Source organism: Drosophila grimshawi, unplaced genomic scaffold (assembly GCF_018153295.1).
Source record: "Drosophila grimshawi isolate 15287-2541.00 unplaced genomic scaffold, ASM1815329v1 contig_1377, whole genome shotgun sequence".
NCBI lineage: Eukaryota > Metazoa > Arthropoda > Insecta > Diptera > Drosophilidae > Drosophila > Drosophila grimshawi.
In genome coordinates this window covers 17,355,988-17,373,646 of record NW_025062900.1, presented here as the reverse complement: position 1 = coordinate 17,373,646, position 17,659 = coordinate 17,355,988, and the positions used below count along the sequence as shown (strand labels likewise).

General features: G+C 37.4%; 3 protein-coding genes across 3 annotated transcripts; 1 reads left to right on the top strand and 2 right to left on the bottom strand.

Annotated features, from left to right (window-relative positions):
* Nucleotides 1–2,814: 2,814 nt before the first annotated feature.
* Nucleotides 2,815–14,897, top strand: LOC6570245 (ATP-binding cassette sub-family G member 1). The gene is made up of 12 exons (XM_001996427.3): nt 2,815–3,528; nt 6,439–6,868; nt 6,936–7,053; nt 7,718–7,913; nt 8,017–8,162; nt 9,244–9,482; nt 9,552–9,686; nt 9,781–10,079; nt 10,846–11,014; nt 11,954–12,054; nt 13,377–13,535; nt 13,599–14,897. The coding sequence occupies exons 2-12, from the start codon at nt 6,511–6,513 to the stop codon at nt 13,941–13,943; spliced, it is 2,265 nt and encodes a 754-aa protein (XP_001996463.1). The 5' UTR covers nt 2,815–3,528; nt 6,439–6,510; the 3' UTR covers nt 13,944–14,897.
* LOC6570246 (glucose-fructose oxidoreductase domain-containing protein 1) lies at nt 14,889–16,378 on the bottom strand. The gene has a single exon (XM_001996428.3). The coding sequence runs from the start codon at nt 16,317–16,319 to the stop codon at nt 15,159–15,161; it is 1,161 nt and encodes a 386-aa protein (XP_001996464.1). The 5' UTR covers nt 16,320–16,378; the 3' UTR covers nt 14,889–15,158.
* Nucleotides 16,379–16,793: 415 nt separating this feature from the next.
* Nucleotides 16,794–17,274, bottom strand: LOC6570247. The gene has a single exon (XM_001996429.3). It carries the CDS (start codon nt 17,234–17,236, stop codon nt 16,847–16,849), a length of 390 nt encoding a protein of 129 aa, XP_001996465.1. The 5' UTR covers nt 17,237–17,274; the 3' UTR covers nt 16,794–16,846.
* Nucleotides 17,275–17,659: the final 385 nt, after the last annotated feature.

Sequence of the window (17,659 nt, the reverse complement as noted above, 5' to 3'; positions counted from 1 at the left end):
GTGTATATATATATATGTATATAAAGCTAATTAAAAAACAGTTGGCGTTTTGCGTATTTTGTTGCGAATTTAAGTGGGAATGAACGAATTAAATGCTGCTTTGCTTTGCATTTCTTTTGCAAATTTAGTTAGTTTTTGGCAACTTTTTGATCACTTCTCGCAAATGAGCTTAAAGTTATGTTCATACTCATAACTGGCGTTGAACCCACTGACCTCTTTGCTTCTCTTATTATATTCTATTAACATACAATTGTGAGAATGACTGTGTACAATATATACTTCTGTACTTCTCATATAGATATATGTGCATTATATATATATATATATATATATATATATATATATATATATATAATATTATATGTATATAAGATTATCTTTTGTGAAATGCATATGACAAATTGTTTAGGATTTACACGCAGCAGCCTCATGTCAGGTGTTATCAGCTTAAGCATACAAAGAAATGACTATAGTTGTTGTTATAATGTGTAATTTAAAGCATCTTTTTATTTCTTATCTGAAAACGAGGTACATTGTATAATAATAAGAACATACTATATAAATATAGAGCTCTCGCTACACATTATATTATAATTCTCATCACTTCGGTGAAGAAAAACAAATAATACTGGCTAATAAAAAAATTTCCATTCTCCATATTCAAACCGCCAACCTCTTTCAAAATGTATCCTAATTTTGCTTCCGAGTTTAAATGTGCATCTGAAAATTTACGCATATTTGATTGAATCTCCTTAACTGATTAAGCTTGCAATAAAACACTGGAATTGAATAAGCTCACATCCAGAAATAATAATTTTACACTTGAAAAGGGGTCAAAGATGCTCGAAACATTTCCTCAACTTAATTATACCCCTTTTAAATGTTTCAAGATAAGAAAATATAATTAACTTGTGTATTTCCGACTGGTTCAGCTTTGAAAACTGTAAAATGTGATCGCAGTCGTGACTTACCTTAAGTAAATAACCATATTTTTGCGCATTAAAAACTGAAATGTAAAATTAGAGGACGGTTTATATTTGCGCTAATGTTGGGCTTTGCATGGAATAATTTAGTTATATTAATTGCGGTCACAAATTGCTTTCACAAAATTGTTGCCGGCTTCATTAGAATCTAATTGGCAGTTAGGCGAACCCTATTTATACTTTGGTTCAATGTGCCAACAGATCAGAGAACCGTTTGACATGCCATGCATAACACAACACAACCAAATAGCTCAACAAATTACACTAGCCAACAGAGTGCTTAACATCAAACAACCGATACTTGTTTGTTGTATAAAGTAAGTTGTAATTAAGTAATAATAGTTTGTTATCTAGTGTTATTGATTTTACGTCTAATAGGCTTACGACAAATTAGCCAATTGATCAGTCAACTGTGCAACTGGGATAATCACATTCGATTTACATAAAACAACTAAAAATGTTAAGCCTTACTTTTTATTATTTAATTATTCAATTATCCACAAATCATGACATTTAACATTCTTGATCCTAATTTACATTGAACAATGTAACTTCAATGCGATTTACAATATCCGTCTAAAGTCTGGTAACGAAATAATAAAAGTTAATAGTTTTGAATAAGATATATTTTATGGACCAGATATTTCTTACTGATTTTACAGTTCGCTATTTTATTTGAATGTGAAAATCTTCGCTGAATCTAGTATATTAAATATTAAATGTGAAAAACTCATTGCTTTCTGCATTGTGATTACCTCAGATTTGGAAATTTTAGCTTTATAGCTTCAACGGTTGGTTTGGTGGGTTTATTATCAATTGGTAGCTCAAGCAGTATACGTAAAAAAAGTGTTAAGTGCAAGTGGAGATTACGCTCAAGTGTAAAAAAGCCATTGGGGAAACTCTGCGCTGTGTACGCATCTAGACGACCACGGTAAAAACTATGACGTTAATTGCCGGTCGCATGAAATAAAAAACCACAACAAAAAGAGAAAAAAAATTCCCAATGATTTATATTTTGTTGGCAAACATACATTGTGTGTTACATCCATATTATACATGTGTAATGGATGACTACATATACATATATTAATCATATAGTCCTATTGCATATTTTTATACAATTTCATAACTTATTATGCATACTCTTTTTGCCCAGTTTTAATGGATACACAAATGGAGGTCATTGCTATTACAGTCAGTGCAATTTTAAGTTATGTATGTACATAAATATGCTTACACACATATTTTAAGACCAGAAACATTCAAAATTTTAAATTATGATTTGCAAACAACGGAACAGCTCGAATATAACGTAAAACTTTACAAGACCCGGCCCGGGAGAGAACCGACGAGAGAGCGAGCAAACTACACAGACAGAGAGGGAGAGATAGAGAGCAACAAATTTTGATCACTTCCGTTGCACAGTGGGTATTCTTGTCTAATTTGAGTCTCAAATTGTTTTGATTATACAAAAGAAGACTAGGAAAATCTCAAACGATTCGAACACACAAAGAAAGCTTATTATACACGACATATATGTATATATATATAATTTGTTTGTTTTTATACAATTTGTATTTTGTATTGTATTGAACTTAAGTTGAAAGGTCTCATTGTATATATAAAGAGGTCAAATGAATGTGTCTAGCGTATCTCCTTATTGAGCTCTCTCGAATCGAGATTGTTTTACACTCGCTGGAGTGAATTTGGCTCCATTGTATGCCGGCACAGCTGAGCGAGCATCTGGACTGAGTTAGCTGGCAGTGCTATAATAATAAGCCGCTGGGAGCGAGTTCTTTAGTTCAACGGCAGCAAGCGGCTGATGTGGAACGTGTATTAAACCGACGGAGGCGTGCCAAAGTGAAAAGCACAAAAGTAAATAATGTACTGTGTATGGGTGCACAATTAAAATTCATTTACGCGTCGTCGATCTGCATAAGTTCAACGAAGAACGGGCCTCAAAGCGAAGAAAGCGACAACGAATGACAACAATATCAAAGGAGGCAATTGCATTTGTTATATGTACATATATACCTACGTACATATGTACATAGTACGCCAAGAAGCTTCGGTTCATAATAAGCCTTTGTTCGCTTCCATATTAATGTAAATTTCAGTTAAGAGCACACAATCATATATCTCTGTATTTGTGCGTGCGTAAATAAATGAATTTGCTGCAATTCAAGTGTAACGGAGATGGCTGACAGCCAAACACAAAAGAATTGCCGCTCAAAATTACAAACGAAATTCACACGAGTCCAATATCAAATTATTCAAATGCTGTCTGCGACGATCGCGTGTTAAGTGCAAGTCCTCAATGCTTATTTAAAATAGACAGAGGTCTGCATGTCTATTTTTACATGCCTTTTATTCATAAATTAAGTGTTTGTGTTTTTACGTTGTTATTTATTTGAACTTAACGTGCAATCCTTTTTGTCATCATTGTTACTACCAAAAACCGAAATCAAAACAAACACAACAACTGCAGTCTACGAAACAAGCGATAAGCAACAGCAGACTACAGCAACTATAGCCAAACCAACAGGTTCGTTTACTTGACCGCTCTAACACCCAAATTCATGTAGAACACATCTAACTGGGAGAGAGAGAGAGAGAGAGAGAGAGATAGAGAGTAAGTAAGTAAGCTCTTTGGGGTCTTTGGAGCGTAATTGTGTCAGACAGAGAGAGAGAGAGAACGAGCAGTGAAGATTTTGTTTGTATTTGTTGCCCATGATCTGTTCAAACGTAGCTCCACACAACACAACTCCAAATTAGGCCACTCGTGTCTGTCCGTCTTTCCGTCTGTTTATCTATTGCTCCCACTTTTCATTCTCTGTCGCTCTCTGATTATGCGCAGTCGCATTTTCGTTCGTGAAAAGCCATGTAAGAGAACATAAATTGTTCCTAGAATACGAAGATCTGATATACGTATGCTGCGTTGTTACTCTGTTCGCACTAGAGAGGAAAGTATCTCGTATGGTCGTATGGAGTGGAGTCGCATCAGAAAAGGGATTTTTTGTTGCTGTTGCTAACCAGGGATATATTATGATTTTTCGCAGTTGTAGAGCTTAAAGTGTTGAAGGATCACTAACCTCATAATTAAAAAGTAAATTTTATGTTTATTAGCTGTGTTCCAAAGTATTGCGTTGTTGGTTACACACACATTTTTTCTATTTTGATTTTGCTTACCCTCATTTCAAATCCAAAACCGGCTACTTGCTCCAGTATTTTGCTTCAAATGACTAGGAAACATGAAAAATTGATGAATATGTGTGTGCGTTTGTATGTAAATATATAAATCTAAAAATATATAAATATATTATAATATAAATATATATATATATATACATATATACAAACACATTTTTGATCGTGGCACTGGTTCTTGATCCCTCATGAAAAAGTTCGCTTTCAACATGTTTTAACTCGATCGCCACGTGCTGACCTTGACGACGTCATTTATTCTGTATCGCATGTTTGATTCTAGGGGTCAAATACATAATATTTGAATAACACATGTACGTTTTGTTCTGCAAAGGGACAAAGCCACATATTCTGGAAAAGGTATTTATTACTTCACATTAACGAGAGAGCAATGATCACCTATGTGATTCACTTCATTGATGGGTAGGCTCCATAAAAGGTGTGAGAAGACGCCACCTGGCTGTTATTCGGCTAACGAACCCGCCGAGATGGTTGACGACCCCAAAGATCACTTAATGGTCGTGCATACCAATTGCTCTGTGGTTGAGTATCTGTGTACAGAGAATATGTTAGTCCTGCTGTAATTTAAGGGGTACCAAACTCCCTATTCAACTCAGATCTTACAATTATAAATTCAATTCATATTTATTTAAAATATTTTCTTCTAGTACCGATTTTAAAATGTACAAGCCTACATAAATCATATTTGTGGCACAACGATCAGCCACGAAACCTTAACGACGCGAGTGACAAGTTCAATTGGCATTGATTCAATTAATGATTTTTTAAGCAAACTGCACTTAAAATGTACTCAAACATGCAACAATCGATTGGCTTCTGTAGCATATGCGGCAAGAGTTGGAGTCTCGCATAATTGCCAAGGCTGTGTATGCCTAGTGATTGCAGGGTAGCTGCTAGTCGTGCCCTTCTAGTTGCTTTTTTTTTTGCAATTTATTTTGAAATATGCGTCAGTGTAAACGCAACTTGAGTACACGCATGTAAATATTGACATGTTGTTGGCGCATTCCGAATCGATTCCATGCCAGATTGTTGGCCAGACGGTTTTCTTTGGCTTTGGCCTGGTGGCAATTGTTTGGCACACCCCTTTTAATGTAATTTACGACAACAATTTATTATTTTTCATGACTCTTTTATCCGGTTTCGGCGGCTTTTTCAAACTGGTTTTCGGCTATCGGCTTTTTGATTTTTAATTGACAACAAAGTCAATATCAGTTTTAAGAATCGCCGAGATTAAAAGCAGTAAATGCATGTCGCCATAACGATAATCATGATGATAATAATGTACACTTAAACACTTCTAACACATAGTTAATCTCATCTTTTTTTATGGTGGGAGCACATTAAAAACTAATAAAAAGTTTACGTTGAGAAGTAGCAAAGCTTTGATAAAATATGCATAGCAAAATGAATGAATTCCCCGTATGAAACACATTTCTGCCCTCTTCGATTTACGTTGATTGGGTAATAACAAATTAAATAATCATATTGATATTATGTATACAAATTGAAACAAGTATTTTGAACGTCTTGTTTATATATATATATAAAGCTGCCTTTCTTATTTGTAGCGTTAACTGACCTATGTCAATAATACGCAAATTAACACTTGCTAAACATTTATTATTTATTTTGCAAGTAACTCGAGAGTGCCTAGCCAATATGCAAATAAAAAGATTTATGTTTGATGTGAATATAAATTACAACTTAACCAGTTTTTACAATAATGTCAAATTATTAATTAAAATGTGAGAAAAATATAACGAGAAGCACAGAGAAACTGTCGCTAAGAGCCAGAGGGGAAAGAGAGCCAAATATAATTATTAATTAGCTTCAAGTTATTTTTTATAATTTGTAGATGCAATCTATATTTATATATGAATATAAATTTGCAGCAGTTTTAGATCTTGGAATGTAGATTGTTGATGACCTCCTTCAAAGAACGACTCGCAAATTACTATAGAAATTGCTATCTTAAAGTGACTTACCCTAATGTCAATAAAGTCACAGTTCGACGTACGACGGATATATTTGAAGATTAGTTTTTTGATTGTCTCGCAGCGGAAATGTGCTAATTATATGTGTACATTAAAATGTTTATAATATAATTCGTCTGGCCTGCAGGTCGATGAGTAGACGCATTATTATTTTTTTAAGCACATACTAAAACACGCGTAGTCATTTATTTATTTAAACATTTTTTGCCTGTCTTTTTTATCTTTTTGTTTTACAGTCGGCCCGTGAAGAAGTAACTACATTTGTGCGAACTGAAAGGGGAACTCTGTTCCACAATATACTCCCATAGATGACACTCTTGCCAGATATCAAAGCCACAGATGCCGCCACCTGTTGCGGGGGAGGCGGCGATGCCAGCAGCAGTGCCCACAGCTGCGGAGACAGTCTGAAGGAGCAACAAAATGGCTGTCTGGGCATAAACTGTTGCAGCTTGGCCGCCGGCTCGGAAACATCGATAAGCGAATCTGGGTCATCCGTTTCGGCCACGTCTGTTGCCAAAGTCAACAACAATCTGAACGCATTTCGACTGCACAACTATCACGAGGCAATTGCACATGCCAATTTCGCTCAGTGTGACCCGGTGGACATTGAGTTCTCCAATGTTCGCTATGAGATACGCAAATTCTCGTTTCCTGAACGCAAGTTTGGTAAGTGCATAATTATTGCATAATAATTCATTTTTGTAGCGACCTTAAATGTGCCGTCATTCCGCAGTTACCAAGGAGATTCTGCATGGTCTGCAGGGTAACTTTCGATCGGGTGAGCTGACAGCTATTATGGGTCCCTCCGGAGCCGGCAAGAGCACACTGCTGAATGTTATGTCAGGATTCTGGTAAGTAAGATTCTAGTGTCTCATTCTCGCTATAATGCTCGGCGATAACAAATGATTCATCTTGCGTAACTTATAAATATAATAATTTGAGCCATGTGTGACGTCCGTCCTCAATGAACTGAAGGGGTCAACAGCTAGATTCAGTAATCAAAGCGGGAAATTGTACAATATAAATCGGATCTGTTAGTAAACAGTTCCGTTATCGCAACTAATTAGCGGTGAGCTGCGCAAACGCATCCGAAGTCCAAAACAACCTTAGCCACTTATCAGATTAATTCTGTTATTGTATAACGCACAGCATTATTACACTTTGTCGCACAAAGTAATTGCTGAACACATCTCGAATCTCAACTCAACAATATGCAAACAGCAAATGAAAAGTAAATCGAAAGTCGTTTCTCTATGTGGAATACAGGGTATCTCTTCGCCAGGCAGTCGCCATAAGTTTGCGTACACACTTATTACCGTTTATGCTTATCGGTCATTAAACTACGAACTTGAAACTTGTCTGTCTGTGTGTGTGTGCGTGTAATTGCATACGTCAACTTACATTAAGTTTATTACCCATACACATATAAATTGTATTTCAACTTGTTTGTCGGGTCTTCTCTTCGTTCTGCTTTCTGCTTTCTGCATTCTGCTTTCTGCATTCTGCGTTCTGCAGCACCACCGGAGTCACGGGCAACATTCGAGTCAATGGCAATCCGATGGCCACCAGCTCGGACAGATTTCGTCAGCTGTCGTGTTACATTCACCAGGATGATCTGCTGCGTCCCCAGCTGATGGTTAGCGAAATAATGTTGATGGCGGCACACTTGAAACTTGGCTTTGACATGAAGAAAGCTGACAAGCTGGCTTTGGTAAGTAATCCAATGATTTGCAACATGTGGTTTACAGGCCTACATTACCCAAACCCTTCTAACTCTGTTTTGCAATTTGTTTTTGTTTGCATTTTTATTTTAGATTAAACACATCTTGTCGCTGTTGGGTCTGGATCATCGCTACAATGTGCTCACGGGCAAACTTTCCGGTGGACAGAAAAAGCGACTCGCGATTGCCTTGGAGTTGATAAGCAACCCGCCCGTGCTCTATCTGGATGAGCCAACAACGTAAGTTGATAGCTGATATGCAAAGCGACAACTAATGAATAATAATTAAGATGACCGATTGTCTAAGCAAGACGGAAATTCAAAAAGGGGAGGCAACTTGGGCTTATCAGCGCCTTTTACGCTGATTGCTATAAATACGTACATAATTAAATATATATGGATTAAATCAAACATATATATTATTATTATTATATATAAATGTATATTTATTTGGTTCACTGATTTTGCTTGGATTATTAATGTACGAGTTATTTGCACAAATTAATCTTAAAAAATGCAAAGGGAAATAACAAAAACATTTTAAAACCAAAAAGCGTAGCAAATCGCTTAGTTTAATTTGAATAGCTATTTATATTAGATATATGTATAATATATGTACATACATCAACTGAACACAGCTGGATCCTTATCTATGAAATAATTTTGAAACGCTCATTAAATAATTATTTATGCAAAAATCCAGTCATGCTCATAATCTCTTAGTTCAAAAAATGTTCTTATTTTCCAGCATTTGGCAAGTCATTTGCAAATACTGAAAAATTTAAAATAAATTTACACAAAATGTATATACAAAAATAAAAGGAAAAAATGAAGTTAAGAAAGATAAGCTAAAAATGAATATTAAACTTATTTATTGGATATAAGATTAATATATATATATATATCTTTTAGCCTAAGTTTCTTGACTCAACTTTGCGATTAGCAAAAAAAAGCAAGCGTTTAAGTTGAGAAAGTTCAACTAAAATAAATATATATTAAACTTATAGACAAGAAAATGTGGTTTGCTAACCTAATTGATGCTTTTGTGACCTATATAAATGAAATGCGAGTTGCTAAAAATTAATAATTAATTTAATACATAAAATACAGTATCAGCTAGACAGTTTTGCCATAAATTTTGATTTTCGGTAATTTTCCGTTGCTGACTTAGATTAGGAACATCACTGGTACGATGGATGAGCCTGACCCAGAATCGGTTTTTAATCTGCTCCCATTATCATTGCACTTTGTCCTCAATACAAATTCATTCATCATTTGGCCAACACTTATATATATTTTCACACGCTTTGCAAATTTTCAGTGGCTTGGACAGCTCCTCATGCAGCTCGTGCGTGGCACTGCTAAAGAAGCTGGCTTCCCAGGGCCACACGATAGTCTGCACGATTCACCAGCCCAGCGCGCTAATCTTCGAGATGTTCGACAAGCTGTATACGGTGGTGGATGGACACTGCATGTACCAGGGCAGAGTGAAGGAACTGGTGCCGTTTCTTGCCGATCAGCAACTCGTGTGTCCCAGCTATCACAATCCGGCGGATTTCAGTATGTGTGCCCCTCCCCCTTATATAGGTACTTTAAGCCTAACCTGAATTTGCATTTTATTTGAAACAGTGCTGGAAGTGGCAGTTGGAGAGCATCAGTGTGATCTTAATAATCTGATAGAAGCAGCGAATACAAAGTATTATGCGGATGCCAAAGGGCAACTGAACACTGCAGATATGTCGCACATTATAACAACTTTAAAAGGTACGGAACAGAAAATAAATATATCTCTTGTCTTTGTTTATATTGGATTTTTAATTGAAGCTAGTTATTAAGTGCAAACTTGATTCATTTTCAGACGCAATTGGTGGCAAGCAACGAAGTGCATCGTCTGAGGCGCTTCCCGAAGTTAGTCTGGATCAGTTGTCAAGTTACAGTTACTTTAAACCCGCCCAACAAGAGCTGGCACTGGATGAGATCAGGGCGCTGAATGCACCAATTGATACAGCGGAGCAGCCACTTGCCAATGAGACAGCACCAGTTAAAGGGCTTGCCAATCAGCCCAACGAGCAGCTTAAGCCCGTCGTTCCAGCTTCGTTCCTTATGCAATATCTGCTGCTGATGAAGCTCATTTTGATCTGCGCCAGACGCAACTATGTGAGTACAGCCAGCAGAAACTTGTCAACCGCAATAACAGCAAAAACTTGGCCATATGAAAATCAGGTCAAGGCCAACGATGCATAAAATTAAAATGTAAAAGTATCTATACTAAATGCATAATTAAAGATAAGCAAGCCTGCTGCCATTTCGATTCAATTCGATGCTTTTCCACAGTAAAATGATTGAAGATTGTAATTAAATTACCTGACAGCTCAAAGCCGTGCTCATTGACCAGAAAGATGGGTGGAATCGCAATCGATGTAGGACTCGAGATTCGACACGGCAGCTTAACGAGCAAATCTAATAAGTAAATGTGTGACTACCTGAACATATTGTTGTATTTACCTGCACACAATTGGTAACGCATTTGCTTGTTGACTTTTGCCTCTGAGTGCCTGTTAGCGTCTTGTAAATTGATTTGTTGTTCTATCTACACATAAGTGCATGCCAGACAGAGCTAAATACATAAATATGTACGTCTACATATATGGGGAGGGGACTTGAGCTGCGCTGAGCTGAGCGGAGCTTAGCTGCACTGAGTTCTGAGTTCTGAGTTTGTGTTGGCCACTCAACTGTGGCCATAATGAAAATACAAATTTCAACGGCGGGGCAACCTTCACACAGATAATACACCAAGTGCTGCTTTGGTGCACATTATGGCAATGGCATTTTAGCAGCCTCTTTGGTGGATGCATAATCGTTGTATTAAGTGGGTTAAGTTACAATATATTTGTAATGCCTGTTTCAATTTTTTTATTTGCAGTTTCTGTTGTTGGCCCGCATCTTTTCGCACGTTTTCATCGGCATCATTTTCGGCTACCTGTACATGAATGTGGGCAACAGCGCCACATCTGTGCTCGGCAACTATGTCTACCTATATGGATCCATACTGCTCTTGGTCTACACCGGCAAAATGGCAGTGGTATTGACCTGTAAGTAGATGCACATACAATGAATACATTAAGAAAAATGAGTGTCTCTCATTGCGGTGCTTGCCCCTTTGTTGAGACCTGTTCTTGAGGCAGCCAACTTTGTCAACTCGTTAGCTGCAGCCAGAAACCAAACAAAGTATCTTTTTGTAAGGCTGCCCAAATGCAGTTATGTAATTCTGGTAACAATTGGCTGTAGCTTCACTGTAGTAATTTTTGGAATTTGATTATGTAATGGTTATTTGTCTTCCTGTGTCCCACTCAACATGACTTAAACGACTAAAATGAAGCTGTGAAGTTGCATGTAAGCAGCAGAAAGCTGCATCTTCCACCTCATCAAGTATATATTGAAGCTTGATTGCAATAAGAAAATTAGAACTGGAGCTTAAGATCAGCTTTAAGATTAATGAAATAAGTCTCTGAATCCCACTTATATAAAGAGCAAAAGGCAGATCTAGTCTGTCTATTCTTTGAGATTTGATTTGCATATTAAGCATCACTTGATCGCAATTGTAGCCAGACACAATTTTAAATATGCATTTCATAACTATTCCCATTCTATCAATGAAGTGCAGATATATTTATTCAAGAGCGCCTCAGATGTAGATAAACTATTCTGTTCAGCTTTTCCCGAGCAAACTGACTCAGTGGTAATAGTTGCTGTAATCGGGGGAAACAAACGAGTTGGCCCCGTTTTTAATTCAACGCCTGCCGCTGCTGACTCACTGTGGGTGCGTTTGTGGGTATTTTTAATTATTTATTAATATATGTAAGTAAAAACGAGAGTTGCATTAAATAGATGCTGCCTTCAAGTGGGGCACTCATTGCTAGAGCAGCCTTACATTTTTCTTGTTTGATTATCTGTAATTATTTGGGCCTTATTAATCCGTTGCCATAATTGATTTCAAATGTTTAATAAATATATTAATTCTGTCTTTGCAGTTCCGCTACACATTCATATGCTGACTCGAGAACATTTTAATCGTTGGTACAAGCTGGGACCCTACTTTCTATCGCTGATCTCCTTCGAAATACCCTTTCAAGTAAGTTTGGCCATTTGATGATCAAATCATCATTACGGTTGTGGGAGAATTTAAATTTTAAACAAATAAATGAGAATGTCGTGTGACTGGGCTACAAAGTTGCCTACGTCAGTGACCTATCCAAGTTATAACTAATACCCTAAGCTGTGTGGCTGTGTAGTAATGAAAAATTCATTTGTTGCACGATCGTTACAACCGTTCCCGAAAACATGACACATTCAGCAACTACAATTATTATGAGGTTTCTCTTCTATTCACATCACTCGAGGGCATATTTCTAATTATATAGTATAAGCTGGTGTAGAAATATGTAAAACTCAAACTTTCCCCTTAAAATGGGGTTAAGAATCTGGGGGAAATTCACAATTTAAAACCCAAATTGGTATATAAGATTATTACATATTATACACTGATCAACGCTCTCGATCGATACTTATATTTAATTTGCCGTTCTGTAGCAATTTCTAATTAAAGAATTATTATTTTGTGCTGTTTGTAATTATAGCTATTACGTATATTTTTGTAATTATTGGAAATGACAGAGTATTGCGCAATTGAGAATGCACCTATTCGTACTTGTATTTAAATGCTTATTGTTTCGTAATCATATGTTTAATTAAAACAAACAAGAATGCTCTAGTCGAGAGAGCTTGACTAAAAGGCACCCTGAACTCAGCTGTTAAGCATATTGAATAGATTTAGGCACAGGTTGTAAATGGGCCAAATTTGCATTTAAATTACTTTGCACACTAAAATGGTGGAAATTATAGTTAATTATAGTTAATCCTCTACAATTTGTATGACTTGCACTCAAACCGAAGTGTCACATAATTAAGTGAGATCAGCGCCTGATTTTATTGCCCAAACTAAAATAGCCAGATTACGACAACACGTGTCTAAAATTACTACATATATATATATATATATATTTAGAGAAATACAGAAATTGCTTGTGTTTGCTGATAGTGTTTTGTTGATTACGAAAATACATTGTGATTTTTATGTGATCTATAAAAAATGTATACAGTTTATCGATAGTATGGTTTAGTAGTACATAGTACATATAGAAATATGAATGGCAAACAATATCTTTGCATTTGATTCATTATTTCGAAAGGTAATTGATTTGGATCGACGTACGCCAGACGGTAATCGTTGTCGATAAGATGTAGTTAAGTCAAGCATATATAAATATGTTATGGGATCGGCGTTGGTTCTTTCTGTTTGTTACATAGTAGGGCACAACATCATTATACCCATTTGCAATGGGTAGGTTTAGCCTTGTTAACATTATTCTAATTTATACAATCTTGTTCCAATAGAGCTTATGTACGGCATTGTACATTATGATCAGCGTACATCTGACGGACAATGACAGCGTCGACGCTTTCCGGATCTGTTACTTCATGCTGCTGGCCATATTGGCGTCTCTCAGTGCACAAGCTTGGGGCTTCTTTGTGGGTGCCACGCTGCCAACGAAGGTACTTCAAATTAATTGATGTCGCTGATTGATCACTAATCGATATATTTTTGTATTTATTTAGCTTGCCGTCTTTTTGGGTCCGATATTGGCTGTGATGTTCTCAGTGTTTGGCTTCTGCACCAGGTATATTGATATAACGCCGCTGTTCCGTTGGATGTGGCATTTGAGTTATTTCCGTGCTGGTTTCCACGGTGCTCTGAATGCCATTTACGGCATGGATCGCCCGTTTCTGGAGTGCCCCGATAGTGTTATGTACTGTCATTTTCGTAGTCCCAAAGTGTTTCTCAAGTACATGATGATCTCCGACGTGCACATGTCCGACTGCATCCTGTTGATGGCCATTGTGATTGGCGTTATGCATCTGCTCACGGTGGTAACGCTCTGGCGCAAACTAAATAAGCGATAAGAAGAGATGCGTATTTGAGCATATGTATTCTCATTCAATTAGATAGTCTTTTAGTGTATATATGTCTGTAGCTGGTGTTTATTATTTGCATTCATACGATGTTCCCAAAATGGAGAAATAGAGTGTATTGCTTTTGTTAAGTGTCTGTCTAACTGTCGGTCCGTCTGTCCACGTAAATGTAAGTGTATATTAAACGTTCATATATGTTCAAGACCAATATCTGGGAGTCCATACTAATCAAGAACCTCTTTGAATGTCATGCCAAAAATATTCCAATATGCACATTTCTATCAGTAAAGCTTACAAAAGAGATATATATATATATTACTCTGGGAACAGAGTATTGAGCAGTTGGTTACACTCGATTGCAACTTACGTTTTTTTATTCGATTTGTTTTAAATATTTTAAATTCCAAGTAGCTTAAAATATATTTAACTTAAATATTTATTTACATTTAGCTACAAATATTTAAAACGTTTGTTTAACTTTAACTACATTGCACACAACAGGCTTTAGGGTGTAGTTTTCGTGGATTTTATTTTGTTTTTCCATTTTATAAATAGAGTTTAGTTAGTTTTCTAAGTGCTGAGATACCAAAGGAACAAGCAAATCTTAAATTAAATTAACCTCATATTAATAGTTCCACTAAATTATTAATAACACTATACACTAGAAATGCTTGCCGCTAGTAAACTTTTGGATTCAGCATACCATTAAATCAATTTTTGGGGGGTTTCCACATTGTCAAGCCAAAATATATACACAATTTAAACCCATATTCATCCACAAAGGTCAAGATAACACAACAAAAGCAACTTTTTATTATATTTAATGTTTGCTGTCTTAGTCTTTAAGTTAGATAAATATTTAGTTTCGAGAGTTTCGAGCATACTATGGTAAAATAGAATATGGCTGTTAATTTTAATATCTATCAATAAAATGGTAAATTTGTAAAAAAATAGCAATGTTTGTATTCGTTTTTAATGCCTTCTTCAGCAGTCTATGTTTGTCCTGAGTTTCGACCGATTACCATATAATCAATATATGTAAGTACAATCTTGGCCCAGCACACTTGAAGAGCAACAAACGTGTGTATTAGTAACTTTCAATTTATATTTATCTTACAAGCTTAACAGTATATATTTTTTTAATGCAAAATATAAATGCCAATACAATAAATAAATATTTAACTTATATAAATATTCGCAGTATATTCACATGGTAGACATTCGCGCATATCCGTAGCGAATGATCTGGTCGTGGTTGAGTGGTGCATCTGTGCTCAGTTGGACCCGCTGCCATTGGCGTGTTTCGTTCGACTTTCGTATGGCCTCCACCACGGCATGGACGTAGAGGCCATCCTCAAAGGTGGCTGCGGTGGAGACGGGCGCCTTTATCCAGCTGGACTCTTTGCTGTTGAAGGCTTCCTTGAGAGCGCCGACCATTTTGCACATGCCCTTGATGTAGGTACGTGGCAGCAGCGAGTTATTTGTGTTGAAATGCAGATCCTGGACATCCACGTAGACTGCCTCTTCCTTCTGCTGGGACTCCTTCAGCACGAAGAGGTCGCCGCCCCGCACAACCAGATGACCTTTGCTGCCATAGACGAGCACCTCTTGCGAGAAGGTTCTTGTGGGCACCGTGTGACTGTGCAAGGCCACCGTGACGAGCGTTCCACTCGCCAGCTCCATTTGGAAATTGCAGAAATCCGGTGCCGTTATCTGGCGTATACCATTGATGGCCGCTGTCGTTTTCGTATGGGCGCGCAGTACGCCATGGACACGCACCGCCTGCTGCTGGAGCAGAAAGTTCACCAGATCGACAACACTGCCCACCAGATTGAGTGCGCCGCCGCCCATCTGTGCGTCGCACATCCAATTGTACTTCTCGGGAAACAGTGTGCCCATTTGGACACGCACATCCATTAGAACAACGTCGCCCATCGGTCCGATTAGCTCATCCTGCAGGCAACGTCGCATTTGTGTGAAAGCGGGCAGAAACCTCAGCGGATGATTCACCAGTGAGATAAGCGTGGGATAGTATTGCGAGGCACGCACCATTTTCATGGAGTCCATCTGATGCAGGCCGGCTGGTTTGTCGCACACCACATGCTTGCCAATGCCCAGCGCCTTGACCGAGATCTCGGCGTGCAGAAACGGCTGGCACACAATGAACACCAGATCGACATCTTTGCGTAGGAGCACCTCGTCAATGACGTTTGTGTAGAATGTGACGCCCAGTGCGTTGGCCGTTTCCTTCGCCTCCCGCAGCGTGCGTCCCCATATCGCTTTAACTTCAAAACTCTTCTCGCGCAGCAGCGGCACCAGCACATTGGCTATTTCACCTGTTCCAAATACGCCAACGCCAGGTAGCATTTTAGTTTTTCTGTTTATATTAAATGCAGCCAGTGTGACCAATGTAAGCGATACTATGACGCAACTATCGATATAACGAATAGTGCTGCCACCCTACAGTGATTTTACTTATATATGCAGATGTGGCAGCACTTCACAATATTTGTAAACAAAAAACAGCTGACATGAGTTGTAATTATTGGCATATTATTATTATTTAGATTATAAATCGGACAATAAAATCGGCACCGCTACAAATTTTTATTAGTAACATAAATATTGGATTTTTTTTTAAGCGCTTATGTACCGTCACATATTTAAACAGCTGCTTTTGGAATTGACCCGCTGCTAAAGGCTTGAGCTGAATACGAATTAGATTTTCCAAGTTGATTAATTGGAGCTGAGCGACTTCACACATCTTATCCTCTGACAGGGTGTTAAAGGATATGCTCGTTATTCAACGGGTCATAATATGATGTAATACATATGCAAGAAGAAAAAAATGAAAAAGAGTAATGTATTCACAAATATAAACATTATGGATGATTTTAAAGCTGTATGGCTGGTTCAATATGAGGCAGCTTATCGGAGTCGTTACAAGGATGCGCCAACATATTCTCCAGCATGCGATTCAATGACTCGGAACCGAGCATGTAGTCAGACTTAATAGCATTGGGCACAGTGCCAATAATATTATATTGCGTAAGGCTCCTCAGACCCTTCTCATCGCTGCTCAATAGTTGTTGCAACACTGCACTTATCTGCGCGGATCCCATAATGAAGGGTTGTTCGAAGTCCTCCCGAATCGCAGATGTTTCCATTCCAACTGCATGCCGGGATTCGTTTTCCTCATTGGCTATCTTGCAAATGTCGATCGATTGGGCGCCCAACATCATTCCAGCACAACAGCTGATTAGCCATGGGAATATCGGCTTCATGATTCCCGAAATTTTGATTTCAAGTTTTAGGATATTTCGTGTTGACTATTTATTGAACTGAATCTAAAAGTGTTGAGACTATGTATATTTTGTTGTGAAACATTTCTCAATGTGTAAAAGTAAGAATAGATTCAACAAACTGGAGGATCTATTAAAATGACTCGAATGTTAGATAACTATGTGATTCAACTTGAAATAGCATAATAAATGGATATCAGATCTGAGCTTAGTAATACTGCAGCAGAAGCAGCACCCCTCAAACCCAGAGTATCTATTAGAATAACTTGTTGCTCACCCAAATAGGTAGCTAACTGCCTCAAAAGCTTCACAGTCATAAGCAAACATGCAAATTAAAACACTTGCTAGCTAAAACAAACGCGACTAATTGCCGATTGTGTGAATGTGTGTGTGAATCTGTGTGTG

What these genes read in the sequence shown, in the direction of transcription:
- LOC6570246 (XM_001996428.3), bottom strand. Translation starts at nt 16,319, where the DNA reads ATGCTACCTGGCGTTGGCGTATTTGGAACAGGTGAAATAGCCAATGTG.
- LOC6570245 (XM_001996427.3), top strand. Translation starts at nt 6,511, where the DNA reads ATGACACTCTTGCCAGATATCAAAGCCACAGATGCCGCCACCTGTTGC. An exon ending in AATGTTATGTCAGGATTCTG is followed by an intron (nt 7,054 to 7,717) that starts GTAAGTAAGATT and finishes TGCGTTCTGCAG; the next exon opens with CACCACCGGAGTCACGGGCA. An exon ending in AATGGCAGTGGTATTGACCT is followed by an intron (nt 11,015 to 11,953) that starts GTAAGTAGATGC and finishes CTGTCTTTGCAG; the next exon opens with TTCCGCTACACATTCATATG.
- LOC6570247 (XM_001996429.3), bottom strand. Translation starts at nt 17,236, where the DNA reads ATGAAGCCGATATTCCCATGGCTAATCAGCTGTTGTGCTGGAATGATG.